Genomic DNA, 16,569 nt, shown 5'->3' on the forward strand with positions numbered 1-16,569 from the left:
TTCCCTGTTCTTCTTCTCATTCCTCTTTCCAATTCTCCCTTGCCCCCTTCTCTTCCCCTCTCCCTTCTCCCCTTCCCCTTCCACTTTCTCGTCTCCCCAATCCCTTCCCTTCCACCCTCCCCTGTTCCTCTTTTTCCCCCTTCGACCCCTCTCCTTCCCCGTTCCCTTCCTCCTCTCTGCTCTCCCTTCCCATTCCCCTTTCACACCCTTTCCCCAGCCCGTTTCTCCTCTCCCCTCCCCCTCCCCTTTCCCCCTTTGCCTCAAACTCCTCATCCATTCCTCCTTCCTCTTTACCCGTTCCTTTCCTCCTTTCCTTCCCACTCACCCCTTCCCCTCAACTTCTCCCTCACCCTCTTCACCTCATCCCTCTCCCTGCTCTCTACTTCCACCCCCACCCCACCGCCGCACCGCCCCCCCCCCCCCCCCCCCCCCCCCCATGACCACCTTCCTGCTTGTTCTACCTGAGCATCTTAATCAAATTTTAAGAGTGTCTTGTGTTAAGCCCAGTGATGGGGCAATTCAATTCGGAATTAGGAAAGGCTGTACCTTCTGAGATCCCCAAAAGTTTCGCCTTGCCCTCTAGATATTTTTTTGAATGCAGACTTTGTGAAATGTCAAAAAAAAATGGTGGAACCCAAAGACACGCAGTAAATCTGAGCAAACAGGATGGATTGTGGTCACTGGGGTTACTGGTTGGCTGAGCTGCGTACAGAGTGTTTTTGAAGGTGCCAGCAGATATTCTCATTTGGAAACTGCAGGCCGAAATATTCAAATTCTTTCCTGTGCCAGATTTACATAAATTCGGGGACCATTTTTTTTTGCCAAGATGATGTATGTGTCAGATAGTGACCCTTATTTTAACTGTGAGACGGTAATTCTGATACCAACAGTTGAAGGGCCATTAAGCAAGGTCTTTATAGGTTCTGTAGGATCCCAGCCTAAAACCTAGAATGTGACTATCGTTTTGTGATTGAGGTTGGCTTCGCAAGATTTCCCGAGGCTGTGACTTTAGGAAAAAGTACCCACAAAACCCAATACTGAAAGGGTTAGTCTGCTTTTTTTAACAAGGCCTGGATTACCCAAAGAAATACAGTCAGATCAGGGTTCAAATGTTATGTTGCAGATATTTAAAGAAACAACAATTAGTTTGGGAATAAAATATCTTCTGTTTATCACACACAATCTCAAGGCTCATTGGGAAGATGGCATCGAAGTTTGAAGATCATGACTACGGTTTATTTTTGAAAATTAACTCATGAATGGGTGAGGGAATTCCTTTGTTACAATATACCATCAGGACACCCCTAATGAGCCCAGAGGATTTAGACTTTCTGAACTATCATAGAAGTATAGAGAACCATTAGATTGATTAAAGAAGAATCAATAAACCAAAACTCAGAAACTATATTTCCAGCCTTTGTGTTGAATCTCAGAAGGAAACTTATTGAGGCATGTGAGTTGGCTGGAAAGTATTTGAAGAATCCTCAAGAAACAATGAAAACTAAAGCAGATAAGTTGGCCAAATTTGAAATTGTCTTGCTGGAAACAGTGTGTTAATAGAGTCACAGAGTCATCCAGCATGGGAACAATCCAATCATGGGAACAATCCAACCAATCCATGCCGAATGTAATCCCAAACTAAACTAGTCCCACCTGCGTGACCCTGGCCCTTACCCCTTCAAACTTTGTACAAGCAAATTACTGCAGATGTGGGAATCCGTACCCAAGTAAACATGGCATGTGCTGGGCATCACAGCAGGTCAGGCAGCATCTATGGAGAGAAAGCAAGCTAACATTTCGAGTCAAAATGACTCTTCATCAGAGCTGATGTTCACTGTGCCCTCATCCACCACTTCTTTAGGAAGTTCATTCCACACGCGAGCCACCCTCTGTACAAAAAAAATGTCCCTCATACCATTTTTTCATCTCTCTCCTCTCACCTTAAAAATATGCCTCCTAATCTTGAATTCCTCAATCTTAGGGAAAAGGCACCTGTTATTAATACTGACTATATTGCTCATGATTTTATAAATCTCTGTAAGGTCGGCCCTCAACTTAATAGTAAAGCTTATTGGACCATATCAAATCAAAAAGACAGTCAATGTTGTGAATTTTGAAAGTACTCTAAGCAGGAAAAGGAACTAGCAAGTGCGTCATTTAGCCTGTTAAATAGATATTATAAGGGGGATAATAGTCAGGAGAAAAATGTGCTTACCGTACTGAAAGAAGTAGAGAGAGAAACAAAATTATCATGAATCAGAAATTGTAAATTCAAAAGTTGACCATTCAGCAATCAATGTGGATAATTTGGAGATGCTTACAAATTGGATATGCTATTATGTTATCTTCCAGAAAACTATTGAAATACTTACAAAGGCTACTACAGAATTATAAATCAAGTTGGGGGAATAGGCCAGGAACAAGGCTTTAGACTTTAATGCAAGGGATGCATTACCTGTAAAACCCTCACAGGTTCGGGGCAGAATCTCACTCTAACTTAAATGAGACAACCCATTAAGTTCATGATGAACGATGATATTATTAAACTGAGTCATTGTAGCTGGAGCTCACCAGTTGTTGACAGTACTGAAACTGGATGGGTCAGAAAGATTCTCTATTGACTGACACAAAGTTAATGCGTGAACAAAAGTGGACTCGTGTCCTATTCAAACATTGGAGAACTGTGCTGAATGAATTGAACACTCCAGATATATCACAAAAATAGACTAATCAGGTGCTCTGGTTTCCCCCCACAGTCCAGGGATGTGTGCAATTGGCCGATTAGCCATGGGAAATGCAGGGTTACAGGGATAGGAAAGGAGGAGTGGGTTCGGGTGGGATGAACTTCAGATGGTCAGTGTGGACTTGATGGGCTGAATGGCCTGTTTCCTCACTGTAGGGATTCCATGAAATGTTCCCCTTCCCTCTCCCTCCCTCCTTGCCTTTCATTCTGACTATTGTTCTTTCTCAATCCAACCAGTCTATTTCACAAACTTCCTCTTCCCTTTTTTTCTGTCTTTTCCCCCTCTCTCCCTCTTTCTCCTGCCTTTCTCGCTCTTTTTCATACTCGATTCCAGCCCCATCCCACTACTTCACATCTCTGTCCTTCTCCGCTGGCCCCTGCCCACCTGCACTCTCTTAACCCCCTCTTTTACCCCTTCCCCTCATCATCTGCCCCCCAAATCTTCCTCCCAAACACCTTCTCCCCCCTCATTTCCCACTTATAACCTCTCCCTTACCTTCCTCCTCGCTGTCTCTCTGCACTCACTCCTCTCTCTCTCTCTCCACCTCACTCCATCTCTTGCCCATCAACTGCCTCCCTCACTCACCCCTCTTCTCTCCCAACAGTCCCCCGCCTCAACCGCACTTCCCTGAGGAACAGGGAGAGGCAGGACTCATGCCTGGGCTTCAGTTGAATGAGGCGCTAGGATTTTGTTTCTGTCCTGTCTCACTCTGGATGTTCAAAGTAGGAATGTGAGCTGTCATTCCTCACCAGGGAACAACCAACCAAACCCCCTCCCCATCCCCACACCCCCAACACCCATTCTCTCTCTCTTTCTCATTCACACAGTCTCTCTCTCTCTCTCCGACCCTCTGTGCGTCTGTCTCTCTGTCAATCCCTCTCTCCCTTCCCCCTCTCTCTCACTGTCTCTCTCTCTCCGTGTCTGTCACTCTGTCCCTTTCTCTCTGTCATTCCTTCTCTCCCTTCCCCCTCTCTCTCACTCTCGCTCTCTCTGTCACTCCGTCTCCCTTCTCCCCCCCACTCTGTGTCTGTCTCTTTGTCCCTCTCTCTGTGTCACTCCCTCTCTCCCTTCCCCCGCTCTCTCACTGTCTCTCTCTCTCTGTCGCACTCACTCTTGGTCCCTCTGTGTGTCTGTCTCTCTCTCTGTCGCCCTCTCTGTGTCCCTCTCTTTCTCTCTCTGTCACTTCCTCTCTCCCTTCCCCTCATTTCCTCACTCCCTGTCCTTCTGTCTCTTTCTCCCTGTAACTGTCTCTCTCTCCTCCTTCCCCTCTCTCACTGTCACTCCTTCTCTCTCCTTATTCCCTCTGTCAATCTCTCTCTGACACTCCGTCCCTCTATCTCTCCCTGTCTGTCTCCCTATCACTCCCTGTCTCCCTGTCGCTCTCTCTCACTCAATGTCTTTCTCTCTCTCTCTTAATCTGTATATCTCACTCCATCTCTCCCTTTGCTTTCCCTCACTGTATCTCTCACTCACTCTGTCATTCCCTCACTCCCTCCCCATCTCTCTCTCACTCTCTTTCAGTTTGTGTCTCTGTTGCTCCCTCTCTCCCTTCCCAAACCAACCCCCCTCCACAGTCTGTTTCTCTCTCTCAGTCTCTCAGCGTCTCTCCCTCTCTCTCCCTGTCTACCTTGCTCTCTCTTTCTGTCTCTGTTTAAGTTCTCTTTCTCACTCATTGTCTCGTTCTTTTTCTGTGCCTTTTTGTGACTATCTCTCTCTGTTATGATCGCTCCCTCTCTCTGTCTCTCTCACTGTCCCCTGTATCACCGTTTCTCTCTCTCTTTACATGTGTGTACGTGTGTGTCTGTGTGCCTGTGTCTGTGTGTGTGTGTGAATGTGTGTGTGTGTGTGATTGTGTGTGTCTGTGTGTGTATGATTGTGTGTGTGTGTGTGTGTGTGTGATTGTGTGTGTCTGTGTGTGTGTGTGTGTGAGAATGTGTGTGTCTGTGTGTGTGTGATTGTGTGTGTGTGTGTGTGATTGTGTGTGTGATTGTGTGTGTGTGTGTGTGTGAATGTGTGTGTATGTGTGTGTGTGATTGTGTGTGTGTGTGTGTGATTGTGTGTGTCTGTGTGTGTGTGATTGTGTGTGTGTGTGTGATTGTGTGTGTGATTGTGTGTGTGTGTGTGTGTGTGTGTGAATGTGTGTGTATGTGTGTGTGTGATTGTGTGTGTGTGTGATTGTGTGTGTGTGTGTGTGTGATTGTGTGTGTCTGTGTGTGTGTGATTGTGTGTGTGTGTGTGTGATTGTGTGTGTGTGTGTGCGCGCGAGTGTGTGTGTGTGTGAGAGAGAGCATCGCTGTAGCTAGTGACAAGTTCCTGCTTTGAGTCAGCTCCTGTACAGAGGGAGAGAGAATTGCGTCAGAGACAAATTACAGAAGTGGGGAGAAGAGTTGTTGCTTTATCAAAAGGAGGCGAGTGGTCCTCCCCGCGGTCCAGCACAGCAAACACAGGATGCCTGCTGTGAAATTTACCAGGACTATGTGAAACAACAGGCGGTGGGAGCGAACCTGGCGAAAATTTCCTGCCCATCTTCAGACAGAAATCAGCAAAGATGAATCGCAGAGACAGTAAGAGGTGAGAAAGAGAGAGATGCGTCTCAGGGTTTGTTTGATCGAGTTGCTGTCGAGTTGAGAGATAAAAATCCAGAGTAAGGTGGATTTTTGCCTGAAAGAGAGGGAGACATGTGTTCCGTGGTTTTTGTCTGCCTGTGACGGGAAATAAAATCCCTGTGAATGTATTCTTTGTACACTCAGTGAAAAATTAACTTGAAAAAGGAAGTGTTGGGGAAGGTTGTGGGAAGTTGTTACTGATTGTTTTATGCTTGCACCAGGCAGAACCAGGTGCCCTATCTGTGCCCAAAAGCCAATAGGTGCTCCAGCTTTGACAATCAGGCTGGCATCTTTTATCCTGCTGTCCCTGTGCCAAACCAGGGTGAGCTAATTTCCTCATCAGACCCGTTGGTTCTGACACCCCTCTGGAACAAGTGGGGCTTGTGGGCCTCCTTACCCAGAGGTGGGGGGGGGGGTGCAATGCCACCTTTGTGCCACAATCTGCAAGCTTTGTCTTTGGAGAGGCAGGTGGGATAGCGAGCCAACTGGACCCAAGCGGCAGCCCTAAAGGGGCTTGGGAACCCACACAGAACCCCAGGTGAAACTGAATTTGTGTGGGGTTTGGGATGGTGGGGTTACCACAGTCCAGCCCCCGTGGGCACCCACTGGTTCACAGATCTCAAGAGCGGACACTGCAGGGTACCTTTCTGAGGAGAATCAGGTGCAGACATAACCCTGAGGAGGGGGTGTGATGGTGAGGAGTGGGGGAGGGGAAGTGGTGGGGCCAGGGGCTGGGGGGGAAAAGATTCCTGATCCATGGTAGCGTCCAAATTTCAGCTTGAGCCCCCTCAGAGAAGCATAAAAGGAGGGGGCTATGGATTACCACCAGCCAGAGAGGGCCCAGCATCCAGAACCTGCAAGAGATACACGTCGAGAGTCTGTGAACTGCCTTCATTCCCAGCCCCCACCCCCAACCCCACCGTGAGTCTGCACTGCGGAATACCGTATGGGCCAAACCCCGGACAGTAAAGGGGATAATTCCTGTGTACAGAATCTCCTCCGGGGGCATGGCATTCTCAAACTCACAAATATTGCTTTCAACAAAGAGTTTAATACAGCTCGAAGGGCTAAAGGGTGTGGGGTGGAGGAGGAGTGGGAACAGGGACTGAGTTGGATGATCAGCAGCGATCATATTGAATGGGAGAGCAGGATCACAGGGCTGAATGGCCTACTCTTGTTCCCGTGTTCGATGTTAATATCGAGGGCACTGTCCTGCACTGTTTATTTCTTCCCCTCCCTCCCCCCACCCCTTTTCCAAAGCACTGAGACTATTAGCTTTTATTTTGTATACATTCACTGAGATAAGGGCATCACTGACATTCAGCACCCATCCCTAGTTACCACGCAGGCAGTTAACTGTCAACCACATTGCTACGTGCCTGCAGTCACATGTAGACCAGATTAAGATGGCAACTTTCCTTCCTTAAAGAAGAACACAGCAGTGTTTCCCCCCCGCCTAATAATGAATCTGTGGTTATCATTAAACTCTTAATAACAGATTTCTTTATTGAACTCAACTTCTACCGTGTGCTATGGCAGGATTTGAACCCAGATCCATTACCTGGGTCTCTGGATTAACGGGCCTGCAATAATACCACTAGGCTGTCACCTCCCTGCTGAAGATGAGCAATTACAAAATTGCTACCTTTGAAAGTGTTCTCTCAACCCCTCTCCTTAACCCCCTGAGCCTGACTCCCTGAATCTCGACTCTGTCCCCCAGCCCAAGGTGCTGGATTTTACTGCAACATTTAAGCCACTGTTCAGTATCTTTAGCCAGTTAGATGTTCTTTCTTGGAAAGCTCTGGGGACTTGCTGGCAGTTTAGGTTTTCGGACACACAGAGTCTTTTCATTCACATCTCTCAGTATCAGATAAGGCTGCTGGAGGAATACCATTTATTTACTTTGGTCCCTGAACTGAGTAAAACATCCCAAAGCACTACAATTATTAGGCAACGTTTGATGCCAGATCAGCTAAGGGGATAGTTACGTCAGATTACCGACAGCTCCCTAAAAGGGCATCATGGTGGCTCAGCGGTTAGCACTGCAGCCTCACAGCACCAGGAGACCCGGGTTCAGCTCCAGCCTCAGGCGACTGTCCGTGTGGAGTTTGCACATTCTCCCCGTGTCTGCGGGGGTTTCCTCCAGGTGCTCTGGTTTCCTTCCACTGTCCAAAGATGTGCAGGTTAGGTGGACTGGCCATGCTAAATTGCCCATATTGTTCAGGGATGTGCAGGCTGGGTGGGTTAGCCATGGGAAATGCATGGTTACAGGGGTATGGTGGGTCAGGATGGGATGTTCTTCAGAGGGTCAGTGTGACTTGATGGGCTGAATGGCCTGTTTCAGCAGTGTAGGGATTCTATAATTCTAAGAGGAATCTCTTCCGATGAAGAAGTGTGGATTGGGTATTGTCGAGGTTATAGCACTGAGCCAGCTGGAGGCTAGTCCATGACAGTCAGGTGTAGGAAGTTGGAATTAGACTTAGAGAGAGGGCAGTTACCAGATCTCTGATTGAGAGACTGACAAGTGGGCACACAAACATAAATTACTTTAAAATTAGAAGGCAATGCTGAGATTTATTTTCCAAACTTCTGCAGCAGGCTGTTGCTAGGTATCGATTTATTGGGTATAGCTCTGCCCCCAATATCTTTGTCATGTGGTACATTCTTGAGAGGCGAGAATAAGGAGTGAGTGGGAAAAGCAGGGTTCACTCCCCCTCTCTGTCCGGAGCAAGGGTCACTGCCTGGAGTAGAGGTCACTGTCCAGTGCTGGGTTTACCAGTCGGAGCTGGGGTCACTGGTCAGAGCGGGGTCACTGTCCCTCTCTGTCCACAGCAGGGGTCACCAGTCAGAGCAGGGACACTGGTGAGAACTGGGGTCATTGGCGAGCTGTGCAGAGGTCCCTGTCTGTATAGGGTCATTGAACAGGAGAAGGTTGGGTTTGGTGGTAGTGGGCATGAATCTGGCTCAGTTTAACCCCCTCAGCTCTGTTCATGTACATGCAGAGTGCTGACCACAAATGCCCTGGTAAAGCTCAATAGGCAGGAAGTGGTGGTTAGTTTAGAGTATTCTGTGTGGCTCAATCCCCATCACAGCTCATTGCAGCAGGTCACAGCGATAATGAAAGAGAGAGAAACTTGCATTAATATAGCGTCTTTCGCAAAGCCTGATGTTCCAAAGTATTTTACAGCCGAAGCAGTACTTTCTGGAGGATATTCACTGCAGTATTGTAAGAAATGCAGCAACCAATTTATACACTTACTAGCTCCCACAGGCAGCAAGCTGATAACGGCCAGAAAGTCTGGGAAAATATATTGGCCAAGCCTCCAGTCACGGGGCAATGGGATCTTCCCTACTATTCTACGGCACTTTGATATTGACCAATGGCATTATTTATCAGTGAGAGGGCAGCAGGGCATCACATCTCATCCGAGAAGTGGCTCCTTTGACCCTCACAGCTGGCTGTCCATGTTGTACCAAAGCACTGTTTGCATTTTCGCTCTGAAGCTCCAGATTGATATCAGTTCACCACAACATGTACCTGGTAACCCTCAGATCCTGGGGAAAGCAAACCGTGGGATTGTGGGGGCGGGGGGGCGGTGAGTGCTTGGAATGACAGAAAGACAGTGACATAGAGGGCAAAGGTACTCAGTGTGTGTGTGAGTGAAAGAGAGAGAAAGACTGTATGTACACGTGTGTGTGTGCGTGTACGTGTGTGTATGTTTTTGTGTGTGGATGTGCGTGCACATATGCACGTGTGTATGTGCGTGAGTATGAATGTGTGTGTGTGTGAGAGTAACAAATCTGAGTTTCGCAGCACTGGCTGTATGTGTGTGTGTGTGTCCATATGTGCGTGTGCATAAGTGTGTGTGAATTTGTGTGTGTGCATGTGTGAGAGTGTATGTGCGAGTGTGTGTATGTTTGTGCATGTGTGTACGTGTAAGTGTGTGTGTGTGTGTGTGTGTGTGTGTGTGTGTGTGTGTGAGAGACAGTGCGTGTGAGAGTGTATGTGTGTTTTCTGTGTTGAACAGGACTCAGTATCCCAGGAGTGTACCTGTTATATCGTTGCTATTTGTAAAGAAACTGATTTGTATGTGAATGTATGTCCATAGTGTGGCACTTTGCTGTTCCAAGACATTTTAAACAGACGCGATGCTAAAACAGATTATGAAAATTCGACCTGAATTAGTGTCAGAGAGAAAACTGCATCGATCACACAGAAACAGTATGACCTGTGTGGCCTCACCATGCACACAGCTCCAGGCTGTGAAGAGCTAGGAGCTGGTGATTCTGTTAAAGGAGCAGTGAAGATTAAACTAAAGTACAGGCCAACTTTTAGTTGCCAAAAGTACTTGTGAAAGGAGAAAGGTCAGCTCCCCTTCTTTGCAGGCAGGACAGAAAGGTTTAAATTGTTTAATAGCAGGGAGGGGATTGAGGCTGGCATTTTTTTACAAAAACTGACAAACTTCTTAGAAGACTTAGCACACGGGTCCCTCCAGGATCAAATGGCCAGATTTGCCAGTACAGAATTCAGAGCCTGGGGTGGGAACCTAGCGAATCTGTTGATAATTTCTAAACAGGGTTTTAAGAAGGAATGGAGCTGGCAAAGGCTGGTAGATCAGTTTATCTGCAGATCTTATATGGCCTGAAGCAGAGGCAGCCACATATATTATCAGACTGCAAGATAGGTGCCTAGGACCCCAGTCTAACTGTCTGCCAGACAAACGATGAACTGCAGCAGATAGACTCAATGAAGCTTCAGAATTTTGAGTCTACATTGTGGTTGTGGGACCCAGAACGCATTTCACTTTATCTAAATCTGTGAACCCTGCTAATGTGTTGTCCAAGTGTCTGATTCCATTGGGTAGTTTTAATGAAGCTGTAATTTATGACAGTCAATTCTAAATGCATTTACAATTACGTTTCTTTCTGATGAAGTTTGGACACTTATTTGATGCACCCTTGCGTGATGTCATCCCCAAAATTTTCCAGCCTATTTTGAAGATGCATTTGCATCTGCAGTATGTCCTTCTTACCCCACACGCTGTCTGCTGCCTCATCCCTAACCTCTGGCAAAGCCTCCCTAACCCATTCTGCATCAATATTGTTCTAAAACTTTGGTCATCAATCCTAATATCTAATCGACGGGACTTAATTAGAGTCATAGATTGCATAGAAACAGACCTTCGGTCCAACTTGTCCATGCTGACCAGATATTTGAAATTAATCTAGTCCCGTTTAGAGCATAGAACATGGAATGTAGAACAGTACACACAGGTCTTTCAGCCCACGATGTTGTGCTGAACATGATGCCAAATTAAACTAATCCCTACTGCCTGCCCTTGGTCCATATCCCTCCATTCCAGAAAGGTTTAGAGGGAAATGGACCAAATACAGGCAATTGGAACTGGCTGAGGGGGCACCATGGACCAGCTTGGGCCGAAGGGCCTGTTTCCATGCTGTATTGTATGAATCTATTCATATGCTTATCTAAAAGACCTTTAAACGCCCCCATCCTATCTGCCAGCATTGGGCCCACATCCCTCTAAACTTTTCCCTCTCACAAACCCACCCAGAAGCCTTTTAAATGTTGTAACTGTACCAGCCTCCACCACTTCCTCTGGCAGCTCGTTCCATAAATGTACCACCCTCTGCATGAAAAAGTCACACCTCAGGTCCCTTTTAAACCTTTCCCCTCTCACCTGAAACCCATGCCCCTCTGGTTTTGGATTCACCCACCCTGGAGAGATGATCTTGGCTACAATTTATTGTTTTATTCTTTCATGGGTTGTTGGTGTTGTAGACTAGGGCCAACAATAGTTGCCCATCCCTAATTGCCCTTGAGCTGAGTGGCTCCCTCAGAGGGCAGTTAAGAGGCAGTCACATTGCTGCAGGTCTGGAGTCACATATGGGCCAGGCCCAGTCAGGATTCCTTCGGATTAATCATGGTCCCATTGAATGGTGGAGCAGACTCAATGAGCCAAGTGTTCGTGTCCTAATTATTTTGGGATCAGATGTTGCTAGTTTTTAAAATCCAGACTCTTTGTGAAGCCAAATTCCATCACCTACCATGGCAGGATTTGAACCAATGCCCTCCAAACACTATGTTGGAAACTCTAGATTGCGAGCCCGGTGACATTACCACCAGGGCCACTCTCCGTTTGCCCGATAAACAAAATCCGACCCATTGCGGTGAAGGTGCTACATGAACGCAGGTTGTTGTCGGTGTTGCCTTCCGGGTAAGGGCAGACCCCGGCTTTCTGAAATTGGATTACTCAAGAACTGGTTTCAGGAATTGGCAAAAGCGACTCCGTGAGTCACACTCTCACTTTCACTTCCGTGTTCAGCCTCGCAGCTCTGTTAAATGCGGTGCAGAGATGATTGCTGAGTGCCTCTGCTCGGCATGGTTTCCGGGACAGAGACCTAATCCCACGGCAACTGACCCTCTACAACTTCAAACTTAAATCCGATTCATCAGACACGTGAACAGGAATCAGCGGGAAAGCCAGAAGCAGCATTTTGTGCAGAACCGGCTAATTAAACTCATAGAGTCGGACAGCACAGAAACAGACCGTTCGGCCCAACACGCCCATGCTGATCAGTTGTCCTGAATTAATCTGGTCCCATCTGCCAGCATTTGGCCCATATCCCTCTAAACCCTCCCTAATTCATTTCATATCCCCATCCGGTGCCTTTATACCAGCTTTCCCCTCTTTTGAACTGTGAATGTCGGATTTGTCAATTTGTGCACAGCAAGATCCCACAGCAGCAATGGTCGAACCTGTCTGCCGGTTCACCTATATAGATACCTGTCAGGACCTTGAGGAGAACCTCGAAGTATTCTGTTATTTTTATTTGCTCATGGGAGGTGACGCAGCATGCGTGTTGCCCCTTGAGAAGGCCTTCTCGAATGGCGGCCGGGCCAGTATGGCAGTCTCTGTTGGGAGAAGGGCCCCTCTGTTGGGAATTTGGTGCCATTGACAGAGCTGCACACCCTCAATGCTGCACTGGGAGCGTCAGACTGGGCCTGGTCCTCCTGTGACTGGAGCAGGATTTGAACCCATGACCTTCTAGCCCAGTGATGGGTCATGCTCCCCATTGAAGAGAAGACTCTTGAAGATTACCTTGTGTATGGATCGGATTTGGGAGGAATAGTGGGCGTTGACTTCCAGTTCCGAGACATCCAACTCAGTGTTGGAACAATGGTCCCTGCCATGGAACTATCTGGGACACGGGCTCAGAGTTTAAAAATAAGGGGCACCCATTTAAAATAGAGATGGGGAAACAATTTTTTCTCTCAGAGGGGTCGTTAGAATTCCCTTCCTCAAAAATGCAGTGGATACAGGATCTTTCAATATTTGTGAGGCAGAGGGATTCCTGATGACTAGGAGGTGAAAGATGATTGGGATATGCAGGGGTGTAAAGTCAAGGTCCTATTGACTGGTGAAACAGGTTGGAAGGGCTGAGTGGCCTACGCTTTGTTTATTTGTTTGTCTATTCAATCCAGGGAGAAGGGAGTTTCAACAAAGTTGCTGGAAAAACTCAGCAGGTCTGGCAGCACCTGTGACTTACAGCATCCGCAGCTCTTTCAGTTTTTGTTTAAGAAGGGAGTTTTTCAAGTGGCCGCAAGGGTTCAACATTGAATGAGGTTGTGCGGAAGTGAATTCCAGTCTGTCCCTTGGTGGACCCAGCACAAAAACGGTCTTTAACTGGGTGGATAAGTGCCGGCTCACCACCACCTTCTCTAGAGAAGCTATGAACAGATAATAATTGCTGGCCCAGCCAATGACACCCAAACCCAACCAATGAACTTTTAAAAAGATCCAGCACAAGTGGGGCCACAAGATGGCTGACATGGAAAATGGACGAATGGGCGTGTCTGTAAAGGACCTTGCCAAGATTAGTCCTGAGTTACCTCCCATTGAGAGAGAGAGAAAACCACCTTAAGCCCATGTAGGCATGGCATCGAGGTGCGCCCGCTGCCAACACAGAGTTATCTGAATTGACAACAGCTCCATCACCATGACCGCAGGTGAGGGAGCTGGGTGGAGGTAGGCCGAATTTTGTCCAGAAATTTCTATCCCCCCATGGTTTGGTCCTCCAGCAGAAATGGTGAAAGCAGGAGGACCATAATGTCACCAGAAAGTTGCGACGGTGAAAAGGGCCCATTCCTGGCAGGATTCCACAACGGGCCCAGTTTGTCAGCTCTCTGTGCTGGACTAAAGGTCAATTTGATAGTCAATTCTGTACTCGGCTTGTAGATGCTCCATCATCATTTATGTTCAAGACTGAGTCAGAGATGTTTCTGATCTCCAAGCGAATGAGGGCATGTGGGGAGTGAATGGAACTAAAGTTGAGATAGATATTGGCCCATGGTTGTAACGAGTGCTGGAATCGGCTCAAGGATCTCCTAGTTTTTGTTATGTTTGTGTTGGACCTACACCCAGATGGTGCCAGATACCGCATGCACTAGGAGGCAGGAATAGACTATTCAGGTGCTTGAGCCTGCTGCGTCATTCATTAAGGTCAGGGCTGGTCTACACTGAAACATACAATGTAGGAGGAGTAGGGCCTTCGAGCAGGCACTGCCATTTACTGCAATACTCTATTGCAATGCTTCATTCCTGCTTTTTTATCCTAAACCCCTTGATGCATATAAATTCTAAAAGTTTCTCAGTCACTTTTTTGAAAGATTAATACCAATTTTTGGCCTCAGCTCCACTTTCCTATCCCTTCCCCACATCCCCACCCTCCTTAATTCTATTGGCAATCAAAGATTAGTCTCAGATATCAAGGTGTAGAGCTGGATGAACACAGCAGGCCAAGCAGCATCAGAGGAGCGGGAAGGCTGACGTTTCGGGCCTAGACCCTTCATCAGAATTTCAGTCTAGGCCCGAAAAGTCACCCTTCCCGCTCCTCTGATGCTGCTTGGCCTGCTGTGTTCATCCAGCTCCACACCTTGTTATCTCAGATTCTCCAGCATCTGCAGTTCCTATTAACTCTGAAAGATTAGTCTCAATCTACTTTGAAAGTTATAGAGTTCCTACAATGTGGAAGCAGGCCATTCAGCCCATCAAGTCCATCCTGACCCTCTGAAGAGCACCCAGATCCTGCATTTCCCCAGGTCGTTAACCCATCTTGTCTGGGCATTCCTGGACACTATGGGGCAACTTAGCCTGGCCAATCCACCTAGCCTGCACATCTTTGGACTGTGGAGGAAACCAGAGCACCTGGAGGAAACCCACACAGACATGGGGGTAAACATGCAAACAGACAGCCACTCGAGGGTGGAATCAAACTTTAGTGCCTGGTGTTGAGAGATATCAGTGCTGCCCAGTTGAAGCAGAAAATGCTGGAAAAAATCTGGCAAAGTTTGCAGAGGGAGAGAAACAGAGTGAATGTCGAGAGTCCAGCCAGACTCGAAACATTAGCTCTGCTTCTCCCACCACGGATGCTTCTAGACCTGCTGAGTTTCTCCAGCAAATTCTGCTTTGATTTGCGATCTCTAAGGCTTTTGTTTTAAGCCTTGAGTATATTCCACTGGACTCTGTGAGAGTGAATTCCATGGAGTAACGACCCAGCAAGACAGGGACAAAAAGTCTCCTCAAGTCCATATTAAACAGGAAACCCTTCTTTTTTAAACAGGGCTCTCTGAGTTCTTGTCCCTCCAACAAAGGAACCAAGCTCTCTTCACCCACCTCCTCTAGGAGTCTTATCTAATCTCTGGCTCCACACCACTTTTTACTGAAGTGACACAATGCGCATAAATATTACATCGGAAATATACAATATAAATATTCAGCAATATTGAGTATGTGGTGAGACGTGACTCAAGTACAGTTGTTTGCCAGAGTTTTCAGCAACTCAGAAGCAAAACTGTAATTGGAAACAAAGATCTATTTTTGTCTAGTAGCAAATATTTCTGTGGATATGTATACACAAAAGGCAGGCCTAGTGGTCCCACCTAGAATGCATAAGGGTATGAGCTGCAGTATTGTCTGTGCAATGATTCCTTTTTTAAAATGAAAAAGAACATGTGTATTTCTAGTGAAAGTGTAGGCAGGGAAAGGTGAGGTCTGTTCATCCTGGCAAGGGCCCAATACAGTCTCAAAGCCATGGGGCTGCTGAAATGTTGTGGTGCGGGGCAAGAGGTGGAGCTGGGAAGGTTGGGCTTGTTGGAGGTTTGAAGTACAAGAGGTGGTCTCACTGCTGTGAGACACCAGTGCTAAGCACTGAGCCATTCCCTGAAAGCCAGAGTTAGGGAAGAATCGACTTCAGAACCGCAGCTCTCCGAAGGGAAAACAAAAACGCTTCCCGTCTCTGAAGTAAATGCGACGTCCCTTGTTTTAAAAGAGTGTCCCCTTGGTTCTTATCTGTCCCAGAGGAGGTAACATTCTTTCAGTATCCATGCTGAAAGTCCCCTTAAGCTCTTAAAAAAAACAGAAATTGGTGGAAATGCTCAGCAGGTCTGGAAGCACCTGTGGAGAGTGACCCTTCCCCAAAACCCTTAAGATTTATGTTTCAACTCTTGTCACTCCAGATGGAAGTGAATGTGCATTTGGAAGGTGCTGTCTAAGAATCTTTAGTGAATTTCTGCAGGGCATCTTGTAGATGGTACACACTGCTGTTACTGAGCGTCGGGGGTGGGTGGGGGAGGGAGTGGGATGTTTGTGGATGTGGTGCTAATCAAGTCGCGGCTGCTTTGTATCAGAGATAGTAGGAACTGCAGCTGCTGGAGAATCCGAGATAACAAGGTGTGGAGCTGGATGGACACAGCAGTCCGAGCAGCATCTTAGGAGCAGGAAAGCTGATGTTTCGGGCCTAGACCCTTCGTCAGCTTCCCTGCTCCTAAGATGCTGCTTGGCCTGCTGTGTCCATCCAGCCCCACACCTTGTTATCCCTGGGGGCTGATTGTCCCGGATGGCGTCGAGCATCTGCGGTGTTGTTGGGGCTGTCCCCATCCAGGGCAAGTATTCCATCACCCTCCTGACTTGAGCCTTGTAGATGGTGGGACAGGCGTTGGGGAGTCAGGAAGGGAGTTACTTGCTGCAGGATTCCCAACTTCTGACCTGCTGTTGAACTGTACTTAGCAACTGCATGATGTGGCCTCATCAATTCGCTACAGAACTGCAACCGAACGTCTCTCCTTGTAAATCATATTCTTGAATTCACAGCTTTCTGACTAATTTTAAGAGTGTTATAAACTGTGGTGAAGCATGAGT

General features: G+C 47.3%; 1 protein-coding gene across 4 annotated transcripts in view; it reads left to right on the plus strand.

Annotated features, from left to right (window-relative positions):
• The first annotated feature begins 5,038 nt into the window (after positions 1-5,038).
• Positions 5,039-16,569, plus strand: part of rasgrp4 (RAS guanyl releasing protein 4) — a 157,310-nt gene continuing 145,779 nt past the window's right edge. For 3 of the 4 annotated variants that reach the window (XR_007246579.2, XM_048522184.2, XM_048522189.2), the window contains exon 1: positions 5,039-5,315. Coding sequence is in view for 2 of the 4 variants with exons in the window: in XM_048522184.2 (XP_048378141.1) it covers positions 5,293-5,315 (23 nt within the window). In the remaining 2 variants the exon portion in view is untranslated. The remainder of the gene's footprint in view (positions 5,316-16,569) is intronic. The other variant, XM_048522190.2, reaches the window with a different exon arrangement.

This window comes from Stegostoma tigrinum, chromosome 39, assembly GCF_030684315.1.
Source record: "Stegostoma tigrinum isolate sSteTig4 chromosome 39, sSteTig4.hap1, whole genome shotgun sequence".
Classification (NCBI taxonomy): Eukaryota; Metazoa; Chordata; class Chondrichthyes; order Orectolobiformes; family Stegostomatidae; genus Stegostoma; species Stegostoma tigrinum.